General features: G+C 30.9%; 1 protein-coding gene and 2 pseudogenes across 1 annotated transcript; 1 reads left to right on the top strand and 2 right to left on the bottom strand.

The window, feature by feature from the left end:
• Window positions 1-203: 203 nt before the first annotated feature.
• Window positions 204-15905, bottom strand: LOC145140256 (calcium-dependent protein kinase 19-like; annotated as a pseudogene).
• Window positions 15906-16042: 137 nt separating this feature from the next.
• On the top strand, window positions 16043-18642 carry LOC145140258 (AUGMIN subunit 4-like; annotated as a pseudogene).
• LOC145138011 (calcium-dependent protein kinase 19-like) lies at window positions 18492-22496 on the bottom strand. The gene is made up of 8 exons (XM_079072152.1): window positions 21732-22496; window positions 20941-21087; window positions 20694-20846; window positions 20430-20545; window positions 19925-20092; window positions 19703-19830; window positions 18813-18912; window positions 18492-18722 (listed from the first exon to the last, which is right to left on the bottom strand). The coding sequence occupies exons 1-8, from the start codon at window positions 22345-22347 to the stop codon at window positions 18675-18677; spliced, it is 1476 nt and encodes a 491-aa protein (XP_078928278.1). The 5' UTR covers window positions 22348-22496; the 3' UTR covers window positions 18492-18674.
• Between the last annotated feature and the right edge of the window lie 3270 nt (window positions 22497-25766).

Here is a 25766-nt window from a genome sequence, read left to right on the forward strand (position 1 = left end):
CGATTACCCAATTCTTGAAATAAAGTCGGTAATTTGCTCAACATCATCTTTTAGCTTTTTACCATTTTACAGAATTCTTCATAGCTGATTTCACTATCCTGTTATTAGGGTCAACATCATCATTTTCTCAAATATTCTTTAAACATCATATACCCTGACAACACTTTATTCAAACAGTAATAACTTACAACATTCACATGAATTTATGATATTATATCATTAATGGTGTCTGCATCGCCCATTTTATATTCTTCCAACATTGATTTTAGTTCATCCTTTGAAATACGTCTGCCATAAATTCCACATCATGATCCAAAATTCACAATCGATAAATTTGTAGAAAAACATGTACAAAACAGAGGAAATTACAGAAAAAAAAAACAATATATTTTGGGCAATTTCATAGTTTAACCACTAGTCTTTTAATCAAAAACATAAAAGGGTATAGTCATATAGACTTTTTATATTTATTTTATTATTTTTTATTTTTCAAATCAAGCATTTTAACTTGTTTTATTTATGTTTCACCTATAAGTTTCCAAATTAACTATTTTGATCTGGTCAAAATGGTAAATTTGGAAAAATGTTTGTATCTTTTATATATTTTCTAATCAATCCATAAAAGTTTCAAATATTTTTCCAAATTAACCAATTTGACATTTATATTATATTAGGTTTCATTGATAATTGTAATTTTCTTATATCAGATTTCACTGTAATGTAATTGTTCAATGAGGTCAAATTAAATGGTTAATTTGGAAAATTGTTTAGAACTTTTTTTCCCAATCAAACAATAAAAGTTACCTATATTTTTCCAAAATGGCCCTTTTGACTTGTTATATGATCACGTAAAAATGGTGAATTTGGAAAAAGAGTAAGTTACAGATTTGGTCCCAAAAAGATTTCTCTTGCAATTTTGGTCCATATTTGAGCTTTTGGTCCCGTTTCTGTCAAATGATTCTTTTTTGGACCAAAATTGCAAAAACCAGAAAATGGAAATCATAAAAATAAAATATATGTAAAAAATATAACAGGTTTTCTGATTTCCTTTAATTTGCCCTAAAATGCACACAATGCTTACTTGTTATTATCCTTGTCAAATTTCTGAAAAGCTTTAAGGAGGTGTTCCTCTTTATACATTCTCCGAAAGTTCATCATGGCTGTGATAAACTCATTGTAGTCGATTAATCCATTCTGATCTGTATCAGCCTGCAATACAGATATACAATACGTGTAATATTTTTTATTTTTTATTTTTATATTTTATGAATTATATAACTAATATATTTTTTTGGAGGATTCTTACAGCTTCGCTATAATTTTGATTTCTTCGGACCCAAGATTTGATCCGACCCTAACCAATGATTTCTCAAGTTCTTCACGTGTGATAACTTTGTCTTCGTCTGTGTCCATGTTATGAAACATTGCTTTTAGTCCCTCCAGTTCTCCTGGGAGGATATCAACAATAACCTAAAATATGTGAAAAGATAAGGCTGAATGAGTTTTTTTATAATAAAACTAAAAAGTAAAACATAATAAATGCTTGTTCCAAGTTCCAAGTTCCAATCCAAATAAAGATTATAATAAAATTTTTTGACAACTTCAATATTTATAGATGAAAATTGGCAAGATTATAATAAATCCTTGTAATGAAATTGGAAGTTGATCCAAACCTGTAATTTTCACTATACGATAGGGGACATTTCTGTAAATTTGTCTAGAAAAATATATCTTTTAGTTGTTTCTAGAAAATAAAATTATAATTTAATCACAATCGTTAGTTCTAGAAAAAATATTGATCACATGAATAGAATTGGATCATATATATTACGGTTTTCATTCCATTCCATCTATAAAATTGGAGGAATCTATTTCCTTCATGAATAAACAAGCAACTTTTTTGTTCCACTAGTATTCAAACAATCCCTAAAACTAATTTTCATGGAACATATCAAACCATACCTTGAGTGCGAATCTTTGGAATTTGTTCATAGCTCTAAAGTGCTTCATCCTATCAAGAAACTCATCATCTATTGGATTTTTGGTTGCTACACCATTGTCCACCAACTCGCAAAAGATAGTGTGTTTTAATGCTAAACAAGGCTACACCAAGGTTATATAAGTAATTTCAATCTTCCTTCCATTTGGATTTGCTAATTAATTTTGTTATGTTAGAAACATACTAAGAACATCCGCGACAACATCCGCGACGGTTGGGCGTTTCTTTGGATCCGCCCTGGGCATCTTCTTCACCAACTCTTCCACATTCTATGAAATCAACCGCCACGGGTAGTTCTCCATATCGGGATCTGCTTTCATTATCGCGCGAAATATCTCTTTCTCATCTTCTACAAAAATAAAAAAATTTGGGTGAGTTAATTTTTTTAGAGGTAATTTAAATGCTAAAAAAAAGATAAGGAATCTTTTAATCTTATTCTTACCACCATAAAAAGGCGGCACTCCGGTGAGTAACATATATAGAATCACCCCTGCGCTCCATATATCCACTTCTTTTCCATATTCTTGATGCCTCAAAACCTCGGGGGCAACGTAGAATGCGTTTCCAACTTTCTCTTGGTTCATTTTTCCTAGAAAAAAAGGTTGCATATTTCATTTTATTTGGGAATTCACAAATTGATTCAATGTGATAAATAGCAATAACAATGTGTTTTTATTGTTGGTTTTTTTTATAGGATCTTGTTTTTATTGTTTTTATTTCTTCCTGTTACAATGTTGTATTATAAATAAACCATGTAGTTATAGCAATGGCATATTGGCATCCAAATATAAAGCAATTTTTCACAATGCTATAATTGATAGGTTTTTCAAAATATAATATCCTGATGAAAAAAAAAATAAAAGTATAATGCATATAATATGGTATATTTTTCAAAGTACAACAAAAATGTATACCAAATATAAAACGGTTTTCACTACTATAGTTGGTAGATTTTCAAAGTATAATATCATAATAAGAAAAAAAAAGTTAATAGTAAAATGCTAGATCTGTAACGCCTGGTTCCTGGTATGTATTTAACTTATAATTATTCATTTTTATATAGCAACTCGACGAGTTGGAGGCCCCAAACTCGTCGAGTAGAGATGTTTTGGACCACGCGTTTTGGTGACCAACTCGACGAGTTGGCTGGGTAAAATGAAACCCTAATTCCATGGTTTTGCACCCTATTTAAACACCTTAACCCCAAGGTGTTGGCCTCATTTCCAGCCTCCACTGTCCTAACCCTAAATCTCGAAACCCTAAAGCTACTTTGAGTGATTGTGAGCCATTTTGGGTGTTTTTGGTGTGTGTTGAAGCCATTGGAAGAAGGAAAAGCTTGAAGACACAAGAAGGAGCTTATAGATCCAGAACCTTTGCCTCATCCATGACACTTTTCTGGTATAAAGCTTGAACATTGCCTTGTAGTTGTTTAGATCTTCTTTTAGGGTTATTTTGTTTGGTTTTGCCCAAATATCATGGTCCTTGGGAGTTGGACGTCCCAAATGGGTTAACACTTCAGATCTAGGGTCTTGAAGGGTTTTCATGGCATAAAGGTGCCAACTTTATGGCCATGGGAGTCCCATGCAACCTTTAGACCATCATTTTGGCCTTTTGGAGCTTCTAATGACCATGTATGTAGAGAAAGCTGGAACTTTACGTGATCTTTTTGTCCCTAGAGTCCAGATCTATGATCTCATGGTCTATCTTGTAGTTTTGGTGGTTTTTTGGATTAAGACTTTGGCCTTTTTGGGTTAGGGTTTGAGCTTAATCTCTTTAGGAAAGGTATTAATGGGTAAAGTTGGAAACTTTACCCTTCTAGAGGCATTTCCAGTCTGGATCTGGAGTATAGGGTGTAGATCTGAAGAATAATGGCTTAATGCATTAAGAAGGGTTAGCAGACTGAAGAACTCGACGAGTTCACGAAAGAACTCGACGAGTTGTAATGAGAAGTCTCGATTCTGTTGAAAAGGAAGAACTCGGTGAGTTGGAGGAAAACTCGACGAGTTGAGTCAACTTGGAGCGTTGACTTTGATTTGACTTTGACCAAAGTTAAACCTTAAGGGGTTATGAGTATGAAGGGGTACTTAGGGAAATCTTTTATGTTTAGGGGATTGAGTTGGATTGATATTCGAAGCCGGGGACTGTTCAGCTACTTTCCAGTATTCGATGTGAGTTACTTTCCCTGTATCAGTGGGTCGAAGGCACCAATGTCGGCCCCCTTGTTGTTTTTATAGTAAGATGATTGTCTCTGTGATAATTGTCTGGTATGCCACTATCTGTTGTGATTTATGTGCTTGTATGCTATGATATTATGTGGAAGTGGTAGGGGTGAAATAGACCCCGTAACCGGTTGAAATAGACCGAAGCGGTAGGTCGAGCACCTAGATATGCTCGACAGTATCCGGTTGGAAGAGACCGAAGGGGTAGGTCGAGCACCCATATATGCTCGGCAATATCCGGTTGAATTAAACCAAAGGGGTAGGTCGAGCACCCAGATATGTCTGACAGTATGCTTTTATGTGGTATGATGGGGGAACTCACTAAGCTTTGTGCTTACAATTTAGTTTGTGTTTCAGGTACTTCTTCTTCAAAAGGAAAGGAGTCGGCATGATCGCAGCGCATCACACTATGATTTTTCGCATTATGAGATCTTTGGGAGTTGTACTCTAATATTACTTTTCTATGACATGTTTTTGGTTATTTAACATACTGGTTTGATTATGATATGGGTTGGCACTATTGATGATTTAGACTACTGGTTTTTATAATTACTTATTTAAAAATGAAATTTTTGACTCTAAATTTTGGGATGTTACAATATCATCATACTTTTATTCCTTACTATTACAGTATTATTCATGAAAATATTTACCCGATTATAGCAATATCATCTGAATACAAAACAATTTTCTCCGCTATACTGTAGATTTTTCAAAGAAAAATATCTTCATAAAAAAACTAAAAGTATAATACTATAATTGGATAGTATTTCAAAGCATTAGGCCTTGATAAGAAAAAAACATTAAAAATACCTTCATCGATGTACGCGGATAAGCCAAAATCAATTGCTTTCAACATGGTATAATCAGCATAACACGGAAGAAACCCCAAAACACCTTTTTTTGCAACAAAAACTTCTCGGGCTTCAAATCTCTATGCATCACACCCATAAAATGCAAAGACTAAACAACTTTCATTATTGAACTAATAATTTGAGCCACAATTTTCTCATTATATCTACCCTTCGCTTTCATCTTATCATAAAGCTCCCCACCTTCGCAATACTCCATAATCAAATGCACATGTCGTTTATCTTCATAAGTACATTTCAATTCCACAACATTCTTTTGACCACTCAAATGCTCCATAATCTTAACCTCTCTCTTCAAATGTTGCTTCTCGCTTTCTGTAACAAGTCTCCTCTTTGGAATCGACTTGCATGCGTATTTCTTACCCGTTGATTTTTCTTTACAGATGCTTGTCACTACAAATTTTCCACTTCCCAATTCTTTACCGATTTTGTAATCATCTAGTGGCGGAGCTCCGACGATGATGGTGGTGGTAGTTGTGGTGGGAGGTTTTGGTTTTTGCTTAGAAAGATACCTATTTGAGTTGATGTTTGGAATATGGGTTTGTGGGTTTTGTGTAAATGTTGGATTTTTGGAATAGTGTGTGAAGAAATATGGAAGAAGTTAAGAATTCAGATGGAGTGACGTTGTTTAGAAAGAAAAAATGGGAAGAAGGAAAGAATATTTGGTGTGAAGAAACCGTAACAAAAAATGAGTTAAGTAGTTGATTTTTTGAAAATCATCTAGAAACTAGTTTGATTTTAACTATGATAGTGATTTTTTTCCCTTGCTACTGTGGATCATTCCAAAATAGAAAACAATATTACAACAGACATTCTACTATTATAATTTTTCTTTTCTTTTCTTTTTGCGTTTTTTATACCTGTTATAAAAGTACCAAAATAAAACTAGGTTACTGTTTCTTGGGTTTATAAACAAATAGAAACAATACCCCTGTAACTCTTTTTTTAGGCGTTTTTGGACCTTGTAGAAAAGTTTCAAAATAAAGTATGTTGTAATTCTAGTTTTCCCACCCCACATATAAATGTCAAAAAATTTAAACTAAAGTATATGTTGATATTCTATGCTAATAAATTAAAAGTGTAAAGGCCTAGTAAACCCTTTATGTTAAAGTATGTTGCTATTCTATGCTAATAGTTTTTTTAATTAAAGTATGTTGCTATTCTTCTTGTCTAAATTAAACAAGAATGAAATAGAGGGTGTAAATGGTGAAAGTGGTATTGTAAAACATAAAGGCAGAAAGAAAAGGAAAATTGTTGAGATGTCTGAATGCAATAGAAATGAAAGAACTAAAAAGAAGAAAGTTGGGGTTCAAGTTAATGAGATGAGGAGTATGGTGGCCAGTAGTGGTGGTGCAAAGGAGACTCGTAAGATTACATTGTAAAAGTAATGCAATCCATGAAAAAAACAAGGAAGACCATGTAAACTACTCACTAAAAACATTCAAAAGAAGGAAACACATGCAAGACCACATAAATTATAGGTGAAAGAAATGGTATCACAAAAGAAAAGACGCAAAGATATGATCATCAAGAAACTCAAAATGAGAAAATTAAAGCTTATGTGACTAAAAACTAGGAAGAAATGGTTGAAGGGTGATGAAAGAAAATGTGTTATTGGTGAGGGTATGGTAAGAAGCAAGTGTATGAAGTTAGTGAGGGATAAACTTCTTGATATACTTTTGAAGACAGGCTGGTTAATTGGCTGTTGACCAAGGCGAGAAAAGGACGTATAAGGACATGGTAGATATTAAACCTAGTGGAAGGTTATATTGGTCAATTACCAAAGCTTATGCTTATTGTCACAGGATGACTCTTGCGACTAGTCTATCTCGTGTGCCACTTAGTTTATCTTCCACGAAGTCATTCCACTAAGTCAGGCTAACTTTGATCAGTCGAATGTACTAACGACTCAAGGAAACAAGATATGCGACAAGGAAAACTTCAAAGTAAGAAAGAAATCTTATATTATACAACTCAACTTCTTTACAAGGGAACTTCTCGATGGTTTAGACAAATGAGTCCTCCCCTATTTATAGGAAACTTATACCTCTTCAAGGGAAGTTTCTAGGTTCCGAACAATCCTGAGTTTTCTATGATCGTTCTTACAAGATCTTTATCTACATACAAAAATCTAGAAGTTTCTATACTATTTTTTTTTGTATCCTAGACAATTCTAGGACGTTCTAGGGTCTTCCGGATCGTTGTTACTAGTTCTACAGTCTTCTTAATTGGTCCAGAAAATTCTGGAACATCTTGTGACACCCTCCCCCACTGAAGTCCTTGACACCCTCGTCAAGCCTTGGACTTATATGCTTAGATCTTGTTTCGGAACTGCCACGAGTCTTGTTCTTGTTCCCAGCTAGATTCTGTATCGGGTTGTCCCTTCCATCAAACATAGTACTCGGCCCAGTTGGGTAATCCTTTTTTGTGAATTATTCGATCGGCTAGAATATCGTCTACTTCTTTATCAATGGAGATCACATTTGCAACTGGATGCCGATGATTCGCTCCTAGTAGGGTCCTCTTCATCTTGATTGTAAGGTTTAAGGAGACTTAGATGGAATACGAGGTGGATCTCCAAGTGCGATGGTAAGTCTAGCTTATATGATCGGGTCCCGACTTTGTGTATCACTTGATGGCCCTTTGTATCTTTATATTAAGTCCTTGTGTACTTTTCGGATGGCTTCAAACATTCTATGTGGGAACTTTACCATTACCTTGTCAACCATTAAGAATTTTCATGGCTGCCTTTTCTTATCTTCCCATTTCTTCATACGTTTGCCTGCTTTTGTTAAGTACATTCTTGTTATATCAAGTTCTTCGTTCCATCCTTTCACAAATTTGTATGCAGGCGGGCTGGTTCCTTTATAAGCTTTGGCCAACTCCTGAGATGTTAACGGTTGTTGTCCTATTATGATTTGGAAAGGGCTTCGTCCTGCAACCTCACTCTATTGAAAGTTATATGAAAATTGGGCTTTTTCTACTATGAAACCACACAAATTGTTTCTCTAAAACAACATTGTGATTTGTTACTTTATCGTTAATAAGAATACTCAAATTCAAAAACAACCTCATAAGAAAAAAGATAGAAACATAGACCATATACGACCATATTGCTCATCATTTTCATTATTTCATACATGTGTATCAATTTAGGTTTTGGACATATACGAGTAAGTTTTTTCTATGTTATCACGATGAACACACATAACTAAATAACTAGTGACATCAATTTCAGATTAATGATTGGGGTTGAACTAAAGTAATGACATTGATGATGTTTTTGAAGGTTTTTTTTTATGAAAGAGGAAAAAGAGAAAGATGGAAAACTGAAAAGAAGACAAGGAATGTATATTTTTCCTTTGGATCTTTGAAACTTGCATGAATTTTTTTTTCTTAACTTCTCTTTCAAAACTTGACAATTTAACAAAATATAAACTCAATGTAGGAGAATAAGGTCAAAATAAATTTGAAAAAAAAAGCTACATGGCCTAATTAATTATAATAATTGGTTGTTAAAAAAGCTACATTTCCTTTATACATTTGATTATTTTATTTTATGTTGTTTCTATTTGCAACTGTACATTTTTAATTTGGATGTCAAAAGTTAGTAATTTAGTTTCAAAATAAGAATAATAAACGAATTAGAGAATGATTTTCCAAGAATGTTTCTTCCTCGACAGTTTCAGTTTCAGGTATAGGGTTCTTCATTTCGAATCTATCTTGCTTTTTTTTGATGTCTTTAATCGTAATCTTGGGTTATGTGGACCATTTATGTTGTTGTTGTTGTTGTTGTTGTTGTTTTAAATAGACCATTTATTCATTTTTTATATAGGGAGCATTTTTGTTAATATATATATTTTTTGGTTTTTTGTCATTTGTATGGTTTTTTGCATGAAAGGGCAATGCACTTTGATTTTTTTTTTTTTTTGGTTTTCTGTCACTTGGTATGATTTTTTCTTAAAAGGACAATGTATTTTGATTTTTATGATTTTTTTTCCTAAAAGGACAATGTACTTTGATTCTTTTTTGTGTCACCCGGTATGGTTTTGTGTGTGAAAGGGGGAATGTAGTTAATAACTTGTAAGCATTTGGATAAATGTTTCAGCTACTTTTGGTATGTTTAATGTCTTTCATTTTAGCCAAGTTTATAAAACACACAGTTGGATTATAGGAAGTAGAAACAATTTGAGGTTTGGAATCATGGACTTGTAGATAATGGGAAATTGGACCAAATACCCTTGTTAATGGATGATGTGGTATCACTTATGACATTAATATTTTTCTGCATATAGGGTGTGGTAAAGTGTGACTAAGTATAATCTACAAATTGGACCAAAATACCCTTCTACATCGCTTCTCCTGTTTGGACATCTCAACATGAATCTTCATGGATCGGTTGTTTTGGGAATCAAGTAATCAAGTTGGCTTCTAGCTCTGAATACTCCCAAGTCCAAAACGACAGATCAACTCTAAATTAATCCCTTGGTAGCTGTTAAAAAGTCCATTTATTAGTTCCCACCCTGTCATTTACAGTTTCTTAAATTTCACATGTATTTTACCTTAATTGTAGTGTCTATGTACTATAACTTTCCTAGCTCACCCAACTAGTTTTCTCTTTTAGTTATATATTTCAGCCGTTAAAAGAACCGTTCCTTCTTGAACAAATCCAACTTGTACTTATTCTCTCATTGACAACTAGCAGCCCTTGAATTTAAATTTTATTCTTCTTGTTCTTCTTGGAAATCAAAAGATAAAGTATATATATTTATATAATCTAATATCAAAATAATAAAAACAAGTTATTATATGGATATATAAAATATGTTTTTTTTTCAAAAGATATACTCAAAATCATTGGTATCAGTTATGTGCTTAAATCTAATATTTGCAAAAATATTTTTGATATTTAACATTTGGTTTTTAATAGCATCTCCTAAAGAAGAGATGGAATCAATTTTTTTAAACAATGAATAAGAGTGAGATGACACAATAAATAACATGCTTTTGTAAAATTTAATTAATTGTATGTGTTAAAATAAACATTGTAATTTAGAAGTATAATAGCTTCGAGATTGTATGTGATATTTTTATATTATATTAAATTTTATATCTATATTCAACTAATAAATTAAAATAAAGTATTGTTAGGTGACTCCCGTCTATGACCTACACATCGTGGTGACCCACAACTCGAAGCCTAATATGAATCACTCTCCTGCATTGGTGGCAGGTGACCCCCGTATATGACCTACACACCGTGGTCGATCGATTCCAGTTGAGATTATGTTGAAGTCGTGCTTTCAAACCAATTCTTTGTCGCGATGGATTTGGCCACTTATTTCACCAATGAAGAACATGAACATACTTATTTTCATATAAAAAACGGAATGTTAAAGCGTATACAAGCAAAAACTATTAAACAACAATGAAATTTTTGTTTTTGTTTACTGAGTAACTTAATAAGTATTGTTTTAACTTAAAACCTAGGTTGTGAAAATCGCTCGGCGGTAGCTTGGCGGTCGACTGATGTTAAAAGATTAATCGGACTAGGCGATGATTAATCGGGGACCCTAAATTACTAATAAAATTATTTAAATAAATTAATATATCCTAAAAAAATAAGTATTTGAAATTTTGAAATTTTGAAAATGTTGGTATAATATATTAAATTTGAAATTTTGAAAACTTGAAAATTTAAATTTTTTGGTGTAATATTTGAAAATTAAAAAATTTGTATTTTTAAAATTTTTCCCGTCGAGGACCGCCAAACTCGATTTTGACCGATTTTGACCAATCGATTTTGACCGATTTTGACCAATCGATTTTGACCGATTTTGACCAATCTCCGCCAAACATCCTAATCATAATCGGTTCAAGGTCGCCAAACGATTAATCGACTGCCGAGGCCGATTTCTGCAACAGTGCTTAAAACAAACCTCTGACCTTAACAAAGGCATTGCTTCCATTGAAAGATCTAACAACGAAAGATGGAGAACGAGAATCGGACGTGATTATAGTTTTTGAAAGTTTCAATGTTTTTGTGCTAGAAGATGATTTGATTTTAATTTTCTCACCAACAAACAGGCGTAATTTGATTTTAATATTTCATACAACTCCTTGCATTTCCTGAAAATAACTGATACCCGATTACCCGACCTAACCCATTTTGAATTTAGGTAAATCGGGTATCTGGTTCGGAAATTCGAGTAATCGGGTAACCCGATATTTTAATAAGTCGGGTATTTTGTAGGTTTAAAAAAACTCAGGTATACCCGAATACCCGATTTTTTTTAAGTAATAAAGATTATTTCTACATCTAATAATCATATTTTCACGACGACTTTCTACATCTCATGTAAAAGGAGTTCCATTCAAAAGGTAATTATTTTTATAGTTTTGCCCATGTTTCGAAAACTTCGATCACATCATGTTATAATATATATCATCTAATAGACTAATATCAATATGAATCTGTTATAAAATAAATGTATATTTTTTTGTGCATTTCTCTTTAACAACCCTATTTTTCCTTTAGCTGTTTCTCGTAATGCAATGTATATAATTGGTTTATAATTACTTTTAAATGTTAAATGTCATTTTGTGGTTACTTTTGAATTACTTATTTTTCCACATGTCATTTTATAGGTTTTTCTATCTTAATAAATTCCACATAATAATTTAATATAATAATTACAATAAATGTTGTAATAAATGAATATCAATTTCATTAATAGACTTACCTTCTTATTTCAGAATTTCCAAATTAAAGCTTATTAGTTTATTTTGTTTATTTATTTAAATTTAAAAGATAAAAAAACAATTTTAATAATTCATTATTTTTCTTATTTTCTTATAAATCCAAAGTTCTTAAATATTTAAACATTTATATTTAATTTTTTTTAATTAACCCATGTAATATATGGGTCTTACACCTAGTTCCTAATAAATCAAAATCTTTTTGCCACATGTCATCTTCTCTTTCATTTGGACATATGATATTTTTAGAATTTTAGAATTTTCTATTTTCCACTTGTCATTCTATTGTATTTTTCATTTTATTAAATTAAAATTCTACATTTAATACGTAAGGTAATATATATGTAAGGTATTTATTAGAAATGATTTATATATGTAATGTATTCAATGTGTTAAAGCCTCATTAATTTTAATAATTTAAAATTTTTCTCATTTTTCTTATAAATTCAAACTTCTCAAATTGTTAAAATTTCTTATTTACATTTTTTTAAATAAACTCATGTAATACATGAGTCCCACACCTAGTGTATATAATTGCTTAAAAATTACTTTTAAATATTGCCAAATGCTAGAGAACAAAAGTCATGGAAAAAATGCAAGGGTAGTAAGTATTAATCTGCCATGGCAAATCAAAGTAGAGCAAAAAAGCTTTTTGTCTACATCTACCAATTTAAAGATGATTTTTATTTTTTGTAATAAAATTTATACTAAACTTATGATTGATGTGAAAGTTTTATATTTAATTAAGTTATTATAACGTACTAGATTATGACCCGCGTAAAATGCGGGGAACATATAAAAATACATATAAAGTTATCAAAAGTCGACATAAAAAAAAAGATAAAGTAACATAAAGAGACTTTGTGTTATTGAATATATTGCAATGTCTAAAATAAATAAAACGAAATGTCTGATTATCTATAATCGTTGGAGGACCTCTTTATAGACAACATTTTTTGTTTTATTGGTTGGACGATCTTCCTTGTCACATATGAGTACATTCAAGCCTTTTTTACTTGTCACGCTAAAAACAGCTACATATAACTGACCATTAGTGAAGACAAGTCTACGCAAATACAATCCAACAGTTGATAATAATTTTCATTGATTCTTGTTAAACACATGCGACTCAACCAAGTAATATGGATGTTTAAAGGGATAAACTAATAGTTTCAAAAAAATACAATAGTACACAGATTTAAAATTAAAATTACTACCATCAAATAGTCGGTTTAAATAAAATACAAAAAAAAAATCTTACTTAAATCTAAATGACCATCTTGCCCCTTTACTCATTGCAATACAAAAAAAAATCCATGTTTTATATAATGTATTCATCAACTACAATTTTAGATGACAATTCCATTAGCCTCCTTTTTTTTCTTTTATTCATCAGGTACTATTAAAATAAAATAAAAATTATATTTCATCTTATTACATCATTTTATTCCACGAAATCCAATCAATTATAAAAATATGAGAAAACAATATTACTTGCCACAGTAAATTGTCAAATGTGAGGTGCTGATTAGAAACAAAAAAAAAGTAGTAATCATTAAATGGAAACGAACATATGCACATATTTAACAAAACCAAAAAAATAAAAAATAAAAAAAACAAAAAAAATAAGTTGAAGTAAGTAAATAGCAAATATGTCAAATTGACAGCAGTCAATAATTTAAAAGAGCAATACAAATAAAATAAACAGAATAACATTGTATTTATGATTCAGAAGTACACTGTTATTATTTGGTAGTGACAACATGGTCACCTGGACAATTTTCTTTCATGAAAATGGTAAACTTTATAGTTGAAAGGGGCAATTATGTTAAATTGATAGCAGTCAATAATTTAGAACAACAATACAAATATAAGAACAGAATAGCAATATATTTATGGTTCAGAAGTACATTGGTATTATGTTCATTTGTAGAAAATGAAAATATCCTACTATGAAGGGATAGTAAATTGTTTTCCAGATTTGCCCTTTGTATGAATAGTACCGAATGTTGCAGTATCGATTTTCCATAAAGGCAAAATTGTATGAAATTGAAACTCTTTTTAATTCAGAATGTTTAATTTAAATAAAAACAATAACAACATTGACAGAGCCATTAAATAGTTGGAGGAAAACGAATGAAATCAAAATAAATGGTTTTATTGGAAACACATTTATTGAAATAACTAATTAGATTAATGTGAAGATTGAGGTTTGAGTTAATGAAAGTATGCAGTGATTTGATAACAGGAATTGAAAGTGCGAAACAGAAAATGATAAGGTATAGAAGTACATACAGTATGTCAACTGTTCCTGCGTAAATCGAAGAATAAAAATATTAGAATTTTGTATTATGTATAGAAGATATATAATGATGAAAAATAGGAAGTAAATAAACTGAAATGTATTTAAATTTAAATTTGAGATAGAAAATAACATACCTTATAAGTTCCTTTTTACAAAAATATCATTTGACTTATGAAAAGTCGTTTACTATGTATAATATCAATTAGAATCAATTGGAAGGTTTAATATGGTAAGCAATTAAATATTCCAAAACGTGAATAAATATTCTATAATTATATACTATTTGAATTCTATTTGGGGAAGATGATGTCAGCAATTTGATTTAAGGGTAGAAAACATAAGACTGAAATACAATCAAGAGTCCTGATTGCTTCATTGGTGAATTAAGGATTCTCTTTTAATAATATTTAGAGATTAGGTTATAACCCATGTCGTACACGGTTGATAAAATAAAATAACATAAAGTCTAAAAAAATTGTAATCATTCATTATAAATTTCAACAAGTTACTTTTATACAATATTGAATGTTTTATACAACATTGCATGTTTTGTTAGTAAGTGTCGTTGATTTTAATTAATATGTGAAATGGTTTCAATTCATGAATAATGTTTTGGCCACTATGTCTTAGAGACAAAAGATGTGGAAAAAAAATTTAAACAAATAAACGAAAGTATGATGCTATACCATACAAATAATTCAATTGGTCGAATTGTGTAGTCAAAAGAATTGCTTTTATAATCTAAATGTTGCATGTTGTGAAAATGATATGGAAATTACAAGCTTTAGTATTTCGTAGTTTTTTTTAAAGAGTATTTTGTTGATGTTTGTTTTGCTATTTTGTCATCCTGTTGCAAATCCTCTACTGTAACGGTGTGATTTCTGGTTCACATAAACCGATATTTGTGTTTTCTACTATTTCATTCCAAAGTTATAACTCAGAAAATTTGTGAATGTTTGAGGATCTTTGAGGAATTTGATATCAAAGTTTGTGAATATTTGATGATCTTTGAGGAATTTGTAAAACTTAAGTGTTTTCTGCCTAATAAAAACCAATCTCCAGGGTCTTTAGTGGCCAACCCAAAGTCAAACAATGAGTTAAAAAAAAAATTATTCACTGAGTTTAGACCAAAGTTAAGTGCAGTTCATTATAACTTATAATTACTATACATATATAGCAACTATTAAAGATAACTCCAAGATCTAGAAGACAAAGACATAAAATTCAAAAATCACATCGATAATGCAAGAAAAGCCACCTAAGCACATTAACCCTCGCAGCCAAGTATAAGAAAAATATGAAGAATTCAATTGTGTACTACCATCAAGTCCAAAGTGACAAATGATTTAATTGCGTAATTAGATCAATTAGGAACACCTCTTACTATCTTATAAAATCTTACTATCTTATAAAAAATTCAAATTGTAGTAGAATGGAAAGCACCTGAAGGAAAATATGTTTCTTAACTGACATCATCTTCTTCTTCACTTTAATTTCATCACATTCCGGCTCCGGCTCCGATTCCGATTCTCATTCTCCATCTTTCGTTGTTAGATTTTTCAATGGAAGCAATGACTTTGTTAAGGTCAGAGGTTTGTTCTAAGTTAAAACAATACTTATTAAGTTACTTAGTAAACAAAAACGAAATGTTGTTTAATAGTTTTTGGTTGTATACGGTTTAACATTCCGTTTTTTATATGAAAATCAATATGTTCCTGTTCATCATTGGTGAAATAAGTGGCCATATCCATCGCGACAAAGAAGCCTTGCCGGGTTTTAAAGCAGGACTTCAATATAATCTTAACTGGAATCGTTCGACCACGATGTGTAGGTCATGGATAGGGTCACATGTGTTGGCAGGATAGTGATTCATATTATGCTTCCCGCAATGGGGCTTGTAGGCCAAATCCCAGCAGAGACACTGGGTGCATTAGAGATGTTGACTTCACCAACTGCTCAATTGCTGCTCCAACATAATAGACTTACCGGTAACCTACCTAGGTACTTCTGGAAAGATTACAAATGCTTAATCTGTCATATAATTCTTTCACAAGACCAATCCTAGAAACTATCATGTAGATGGTCGATTTTAATTGTCTGTTTTTACAAAACAACTATCTCATTGGTGGATTACCCAACATATCATCCTTTTTGAGTTTGAAGTTTTTTTGAATGTAAGCTGTAACATGTTTATTCGAAAAATACCCAGATTTTGTTGGAAACAAACAGCTGTGTAACACCCCATTTTTACGGTTCTATAGGATTCAATATAAACCGTTGTTTATAATATTCGAAGTAGAAATACATTAATTTATAGCAAAAATAATCGATATAAATGTGTAGGAAACGTCAATACGATTTCCGTAGATATATAAAATGCTTAAATCCGATTTCGTATGAAGAAGTCATGCTTCTTCGAAGTTTCACGATTTAACCGACACGGATCAACGTATCGTAAAAAGTGGATTCTTGATAGGTTGCTTATTAGCGTAAGCAATCTAAACAAAAGTCGTAGTAGTCGTTAAACCGAAAGTGTACACATAGAGAACGTCCAAATCTGACTTCGTGAGAGAAAATTATGATTTTTCGAAATTTCAGCGCAACAGTACGGGAAAAACCTTCCAGCAGATGTAACCCATGATCGACCAATTGGAGCGTCACTGCTTAGCTCCCGATGGATCTCTCATCTCCAAATCTTTATACAATGATCTCCAACTTGTACGATCTATTCTACTCTCATTGTTCGATGCAATTTCTCGATTTTGGTTTATTTTACTCTGTTGATTGACGTTTAAGGCGCTAGAGGAAATGTCGAGAGAAAGACTACGTTATTTGGAAGCCATGGTAATAACACCTGCTTATTTGTGGCAAAGTCAGGTCCAACATGCACCATTACCTATGGTAAGTTGACCATGTCTTTTTTCTTTTCCCCTTATTAGTAAAAGTTAAGTGTGTTGCTCTTTGTTTAGTTTTTTTTTGTATGTTCCTGATTGGTGCTTATAGTTTTAAACAATGTTGATCAATTGTTGTAGGATGTGGGAGAATACCAAATGCCACTTCTTCATGTGATTGAGATCCGTTTAAAGGCTAAATGTGACAAGTTGGCTGATGCTTTTATTGATGATTTGGGTTAGTTTCACTCTCCTTGCACCACACAAATATGAACCTAAATACTGTTATCTTTTAGATTGAGAGACAAAGAAAGACAAACATTCGGATGAATTCAGTTTTTCATAAACTTGAATAAAGAACCGTTTACACATATATATACAAGATACCTGTGTATAAAAACAATCTAACTGACTAACTTATGTACACAATGACCATACTGCCCTTTATTGTTAAATTACCGAGAATACCCTTCAGGTAAGTTGACAAATACTTTTCTATTCATGAACTGTAATGTTCATTTTATATGATATGTTGCATTCATTTGATCCTCTGCTGATGTAGTGGATGTTTAAGGATAAATTATTCAAATTTAGGACATATGTATAATCTTTTATATCATTTTCATGTATATGTTTATTGACTTACAAGCATATTTACTTTAATGAAGAACATAGTTGATGTTATTCTGGATAATTTCTTCCAAACAAACCCGAAATGAATTGATGAAGACATCGTCTCCATTCAAGAACAGATCATTTTCGGAAATAATTTTAATCTCAATTAAGTCAAAACTAACATTATGTATTTAGTTAAATTAAAATATTTAAGATTTTCCATGTAGGTAATATCACACAAATTTGCTGTATTAGGGCTCTATTATTATAGCCAATTAGACTTTGGTGACTGAATAAGCAAATTTCAGATAGTTTGTTGCTATTATAATTTGTATGTCATGAATCCTATATAATAATGTAAAATGGTGAACAATCTTGTGCTACAGATTCATCAACAGGAAGGTGTTGTTCAAAAGACATAAATGCCCTCCTCATTTTGTTTCGTTCAGAGTTTTGGAGCATATTCTCCTGCTTGAGACTTATACACAGGAAGATAATGTAAGATTGTGTTTTCTTAAATCGTTTTCTCTTTGTGATTTTAACAGGGGTATTTTCGTAATTTTACAGGAAATATCTTGTCGAAGCCATTGAAGAAGCTTCACTTGCATACAACAAAGTTGTACGTTGTTTCTTGCATCATTTTCATATGATCCTTACTGTGGGGACAAACAGGGACTCATTCTTGATCTTTTTTATGTGCAAAAGACGATAATGCCCTTGTGAATTGACACAATTATATCGATTTGTAGGTAACACGGCTTCGAGAATATCAACCCCCATTTTGACACAATCGCAAGGCAATATCAAGAAATAGTGAAGGTAGGTTAACTATTCATTTATAAGATACAATTTTACTGAATTTAATTAAATAAAATGTTAAATGAGTTAAAAGTTAAAACATGTAATTTTTAAGAAACTAGAGAATATGCAATGGACAATTCATCAAGTGGAAATGGATCTCAACCGATTACCCGGTTCTTGAAATAAACTCGGTAATTTGCTCAACATCATCTTTTAGCTTTTTACCATTTTACAGAAATCTTCATAGCTGATTTCACCATCCTGTTATTAGGGTCAAAATCGTCATTTTTTCAAATATTCTTTAAACATCATATACCCTGACAACACTTTATTCAAACAGTAATAACTTACAGCATTCACATGAATTTCTGATATTATATCATTAATGGTGTCTGCATCGCCCATTTTATATTCTTCCAACATTGATTTTAGTTCATCCTTTGAAATACGACTGCCATAAATTCCACATCATGATCCAAAACTCACAAAATATAAATTTGTAGAAAAACATGTACAAAACAGAGGAAATTACAGAAAAAAAACCAATATATTTTGGGCAATTTTGTAGTTTAATCACTAGTCTTTTAATCAAAAACATAAAGCGTAGTCATATACTTTTTTTTTCATTTCAAATCAAACATTTTAACCTGTTTTGTTTATGTTTCGCCTATAAGTTTCCAAATTAACTATTTTGATCTGGTCAAAATGGTAAATTTGGAAAAATGTTTGTAACTTTTATACATTCTCCAATCAAGCCATAAAAGTTTCAAACGTTTTTCCAAATTAACCAATTTGACCTTTATATTATATTAGGTTTCATTTGGTAATTGTAATTTTCTTATATCAGATTTCACCTGTAATGTAGTTGTTGAATCAGGTTAAATTAAATGGTTAATTTGGAAAGTTGTTTAGAACTTGTAAATTTTTTTCCCAATCAAACAATAAAAGTTACAGACATTTTTCCAAAATGACCCTTTTGACTTGTTATATGATCACGTTAAAATGGTGAATTCCGAAAAAGAGTAAGTTACACATGTGGTCCCAAAAATGATTTCTCTTGCAGTTTTAGTCCACATTTGAGCTTTTGTAACGATTTTGGTACCGTTTCTGTTATGATTCGTTTTTGGACCAAAATTGCAAAAATTAGAAAATGGAAATCGATAAAATTAAATATACCTGGTAAAAAAATATATATAAAAGGTTTTCTGATTTCTTTAATTTGCCATAAAATGCATGCTTACTTGTTATCATCCTTGTCAAATTTCTGAAAAGCTTTAAGAAGGTGTTCCTCTTTATAAGTTCTCCGAAAGTTCATCATGGCTGTGATAAACTCATTGTAGTCGATCAATCCATTCCTATCTGCATCAGCCTACAATACAAAATTACAAATACAATAAGTGTAATATTTTTAACTTTTTATATTTTATGAATTATATAAAGATTTTTTTTTGGAGGATTCTCACAGCTTCGGCTATTATTTTGATTTCTTCAGACCCAAGATTTGATCCGACCCTAACTAATGATTTCTCAAGTTCTTCACGTGTGATAACTTTGTCTTCGTCTGTGTCTATATTATGAAACATTGCTTTTAGTCCCTCCTGTTCGTCTGGTGGGATGATATCCGCAATAACCTAAAATAAATGAAAAGATAAGGCTGAACGAGTTTTTTTTTTTTTTTTTTTTTTTTTTTAATAATAAAACTAAAAAGTAAAACATAATAAATGCTTGACTTCAATATTTTATTATATTTATATATGAAATTGAAAGTTGGTCCAAACTGTAATAAAATATATATGTTTTAGTTGTTTCTAGAAAATAAAATTATAATTTAATCACAATCATGAATTCTAGAAAAAAAAATATTGATCACATAAATAGAATTGGGATTATATATATTACGGTTTTCATTCCATTACATCATCTACAAAATTGGAGGAATCAAATTCCTTCATGAATATTAAACCATACCTGGAGTGCGAATCTTTGGAATTTGTTCATAGCTCTAAAGTTCTTCATCCTAACAAGAAACTCATCATCTATTGGATTTTTGGTTGCTACACCATTGTCCACCAACCACTGATCATCTAAATGTTAAAATAATCAAAATCAAATAATCAACTTGCAAAAGATAGTGTTTTAATGATAAACAAGGCTACGCCAAGGTTATATAAGTAATTTCACTCTTCCTTCTATTTGGATTTGCTAATTAATTTTGTTATGTTAGAAACATACTAAGAACATCCGCAGCAGTTGGGCGTTTCTTTGGATCCACTGTGAGCATCTTCTTCACCAACTTTTTCGCGTTCTTTGAAATCGACGGCCACGGGTGGTTCTCCATATCGGGATCTGCTTTCATTACCGCGCGAAATATCTCTTTCTCATCTTCTACAAAAATAAAATTTTTTTGGATGAGTTAATTTTTTTAGAGGTAATTTAAATGCTAAAAAAAAGATAAGGAATCTTTTAATCTTATTCTTACCACCATAAAAAGGTGGCACTCCGGTGAGTAACATATATAGAATCACCCCTGCGCTCCATATATCCACTTCTTTTCCGTATCCTTGACGCCTCAAAACCTCGGGGGCAACGTAGAATGCGGTTCCAACTTTCTCTTGGTTAAGTTTTCCTGGAAAAAAGGTTGCATATTTCATTTTAATTGGGAATTCATAAATTGATTCAATACGATAAATAGCAATGTGTTTTTATTGTTGTTTTTTTATGGGATCTTGTTTTTATTTCTTCCTATTACAACGTTGTATATAAATAACACGATGTAGTTATAGCAATGGCATATTGGCATCCAAATATAAAATAATTTTTCACACCGTTATAATTGGTAGATTTTTCAAAGTATAATATCATGATGAGAAAATAAATTAAAGTATAATGCATACAATGTGGTAGATTTTTCAAAGTACAATGTCTTATAATTACAACAATGTATACCAAATAGAAAATGGTTTCACTACTATAGTTGGTAGATTTTCGAAGTATAATATCCTAATAAGAAAAAAAGTTAATTGTAAAATGCTATAATGACTTCATTGATTTGTTTGTTATATCATCATCTTTTATTCCTTGCTATTACAATATTATTCATGAAAATATCTACCACATTATAGCAATATCATCCAAATATAAAACAATTTCTATGCTACATGGTAGATTTTTCAAAGTATAATATCCTTATAACAAAAAAATGTATAATACTATAGTTGGATATTATTTCAAAATACAATACCTTAATAAGAAAAAAAACATTAAAAATACCTTCCTCGATGTACGCGGATAATCCAAAATCAATTGCTTTCAACATGGTATAATCAGCATAACATGGAAGAAACCCCAAAACACCTCTTTTTGACAACAAAAAATTCTCGGGCTTCAAATCTCTATGCATCACACCCATAAAATGCAAAGAATAAACAACTTTCATTATTGAACTAATAATTTGAGCCGCAATTTTCTCACTATATCTACCCTTCGCTTTCATCTTATCATAAAGCTCTCCGCCTTCGCAATACTCCATAATCAAATGCACAGATCGATTATCTTCATAAGTACATTTCAATTCCACAACATTCTTTTGACCACTTAAATGCTCCATAATCCTAACCTCTCTCTTCAAATGTTGCTTCTCGCTTTCTGTAACAAGTCTCCTCTTTGGAATTGACTTGCATGCGTATTTCTTACCCGTTGACTTTTCTTTACAGATGCTTGTCACTGCAAATTTGCCTCTTCCCAATTCTTTACCAATTTTGTAATCATCTGTGAGGTTTTTGTATGGTTTGCCTAGGATTGAATCTTGCCGGTGGTGGAGCTCCGACGATGATGGTGGTGGTAGTTGTGGTGGGAGGTTTTGGTTTTTGCTTAGAAAGATACCCATTTGAGTTGATGTTTGGAATAGGGATTTTTGGGTTTTGTGTAAATGTTGGATTTTTGGAATAGTGTGTAAAGAAATATGGAAGAAAGTTAAGAATTCAGATGGAGTGACATTGTTTAGAAAGAAAAAATGGGAAGAAGGAAAGAATATTTGTTGTGATATTCACCATGGGAACCTTTGTTTAGTGTTGTGAAGTACGCATTCTCTTAATGCACCCTTGAGATATTTGATAAAGTTGTAGAGAATAAGTTCTGTTTATTGTGTATTCAAGACTTTTAAATGAAAAGTGGATTTTTTTTATTATTTTTTTAAAATTTTATAACAAAGCTTATTAAATTTGTTTTTTTTATTTAATAGTCTTAATTTAAAAATGAAATAAATAATATCGTAGTCATTGTATTGGTGTTATGATTGATATCTTGATTGTTGGATTGTAACTATCAAGCCAAAAATGACCAGTTTTATAGTAAAGTTTGATATAAGAATGTAGGTTTGTATGTAGATCATAAGATTATATAATGTATATAATGATCTGATCCCATCATTTTTTTTTTGTAATTTGGTCTTTCTGTCTAAACATGTAAATTCTAAAATATTTACAAACACTAAAAATTAATCTTACATAGTTCAATAATTAAAAGCAGAGTCTTAAAAGTTTGTCCTTTCTATTTGAAATCAAGCCACGAAATTAGTCATTAAGCTTAAAACCAAACATCGCATGTCACATGAAGCCACATAACTTCACATTTTGGGAGTTTTTATTCTTTACTCCATGATTTAATAATTGTGACAAATGTAAGTATGCATCATGTTTTGCATTTCTATCCATTGTGTTTTTATTTCTCATTATAAAATAACTTTTCGATGAAAAGATAATTGTTGTATCATAGAAGGGGGAAAATGCTATCAATGAATCATTAGGATTATATTAGATTAGATATAAAGTTGATATATATATATATATATATATATATATATATATATATATATATATATATATATATATATATATATATATATATATATATATATATATATATATAAACTTTAAGTTTAACGCTATATTCTGAACTTTGTAAATTTTTTTTTTTATAAAAAGAGGAGTGGGTGGGTGGGGGAGGGGTGTTTATTTGAAGCTTAAACAATCAATTCGAACTAGGAAACATAATAAACTAAAGATAATGATTTTTGAAGTATTTCCACTTAAATTAATCCCTATTTCCTATGGTGAATAAATGATAGTGCAATGAACTATAAAGAATTAACTAATTATACTATCAATTATGATCTAATTACTAATTATTATGATTAATAAGTAACTAATTTAATGTTCATAAAACTAGAAACCAATAAACCAATTAATTGTTTAAAATGACTTATAAATCGATTTCACTTCGATAATTATAGTTCAATACATATCGATTGAAGGCAAACGGGCAACCAGTTGCGCCGCTAGCCCTTTCTGGATGGCAAAACCAATTCTTTTGAAAACAACATTTGTGGATCTAGGAGATATGATATTAGAATGCATGACCCGTTGGACTCTATTGAGGAGCTCCACCGCCTCTGACTTATAAATTAATCATGAGTTTAATCTTAGATTTCATAAAATCAAACCTAATATAGTTTGTTGAACTAATGCTCTCTTAGATTGGTTAAATCACTAGTCCTAACAGTTTATGATCAGAAGCTAATAAGATGCAAACTACAATAATCATATTTTTAGTCTAAACTATATGCAACTCAAATATAAATAATAAAAGTCGAAACTTTAACAAGTAAAGTAGAAGATTTGATCAAAAAACAATTTTATATCACATTTAAAACTTCAAAATCAAAATCACACCATACTACTCTAGTTCATTTACATTTAAGTGGAAGAAAAGGTTTTTAGCTTCTCATGTTTATAGAAAAACAGAAAGAACAAATAAAAAGCATGCTAAACATTGTAAAGATAATACTTTCTTCAATATTTCCTCAATAAATTTTCAAAATATCACATCTACAACTCTTTTGCCTTTTAGGATGAAACAAGGGTTTATTTTCGTACCTAAGAAGGTTTCTTTTATAAGATGTGAAAATCTCGTATTTATAGAAAAATAAATTAGCGGTGCTAAACCTTCGTCTTTGCATCGCTAACTGTTATCTACGTAGATTCTTCCTGAAGTAAAAGTTATATTGGTGTCGCTAGCCTCATCATTCACGAGGCTAACCCTGTCTTTTATGGTATCATCGAAATTCTTCCTTATGTAATCCATATTTTGTTCCATTATTCTTCTTTTTATCATTATCTTCGGACTTTGACCCCAATCATCAAATATGAACAATTTTGTATCATATTTATCCTTATTTTATAATTATTCATTAAAATACTAATATAATTAGCTATATTTTATGACTAGTTATAGCAATATCAGTCCTATAACTACCATTTAACCAACTTATTTTGGCGCCAATTTGGTGTGTGACCACTTTTAACCACTTTATTCCTTATATATAAGGAAGATGAATATTCTAGAAAATGGTTAGCAAGTTTGATACCCAAAATTGATTCTTTTACATCTATTCGTCTCTCCAAAACTCAAAATAACAAGGTAGTTTTCTGTGTTTTGAATTTGGAAGGAGCATGAATTCTAAATGGTTAATCTTCGATTATCCCAAATCACATTTCGTTATACCCTATAGGGTCGAAATCACAGATTTTGGAAAGTGTTACAATCACAATCCTTGAATTTTCCAAGATAAATTTGATATTCTTAGACCTTAAATTTAAAATTCAAAATCTGTGATTTGTAAAGTGTTGGAAAACATATTTGTATAGATTTAATGATGCAAAATATATACATTATAGTTATAGCTTATCTTCTCACTGTAGACAGTTAGTCTTGTCTAAGTAAGTGTAAATATTACACTTAGACATGCTAATCTGTCAGAGTTTGTTTATTTAGTTTATCTGAAGCCATGCTGATGAAATCTGAAGGCTACTGAAGATCATCCCCTGATGACCAAAAGACCTTGAAGACTCTATCAGCACCAAAGACACTGAAAGCGTTATCAGAAGAAAGAGCATTCACTGAAGACCTGATTAGTGTATCCATACGTTGAAGTCCTTATACTGATGACACACCGATCAAATGATACGCTGATACGCTGATGGTTACACACTATCTACTGAAGCTGAAGCTGATCAGCGTGTGACTCCCTGACGCTGATGTTGATGTTAAGATCAGTGTATGATACGTTAGAGCTGATTTCTGAATCTGGAACAGATCAGAATTACTTAGAAGAAGTATTCTGAAGATCTGATCTGATTCATTCCTTATTGACCGGATTTGCATTTATCATTGAAGAATCAGTCCGATCAAATTAGGCATTTGATATAACAGAAGATCCGGAGAAATCGTAGAAATTTTATCTCCTAG

This window comes from Lactuca virosa, chromosome 9, assembly GCF_052849685.1.
Source record: "Lactuca virosa cultivar CGN04683 chromosome 9, Lactuca_virosa_CGN04683_v6, whole genome shotgun sequence".
NCBI classification, from domain to species: Eukaryota; Viridiplantae; Streptophyta; class Magnoliopsida; order Asterales; family Asteraceae; genus Lactuca; species Lactuca virosa.

What these genes read in the sequence shown, in the direction of transcription:
- LOC145138011 (XM_079072152.1), bottom strand. Translation starts at nt 22,347, where the DNA reads ATGGGTATCTTTCTAAGCAAAAACCAAAACCTCCCACCACAACTACCA. An exon ending in TCAAAATAATAGCCGAAGCT is followed by an intron (nt 19,831 to 19,924) that starts GTGAGAATCCTC and finishes TTTGTATTGTAG; the next exon opens with GCTGATGCAGATAGGAATGG. An exon ending in CAGAAATTCATGTGAATGCT is followed by an intron (nt 18,723 to 18,812) that starts GTAAGTTATTAC and finishes CCCTAATAACAG; the next exon opens with GATGGTGAAATCAGCTATGA.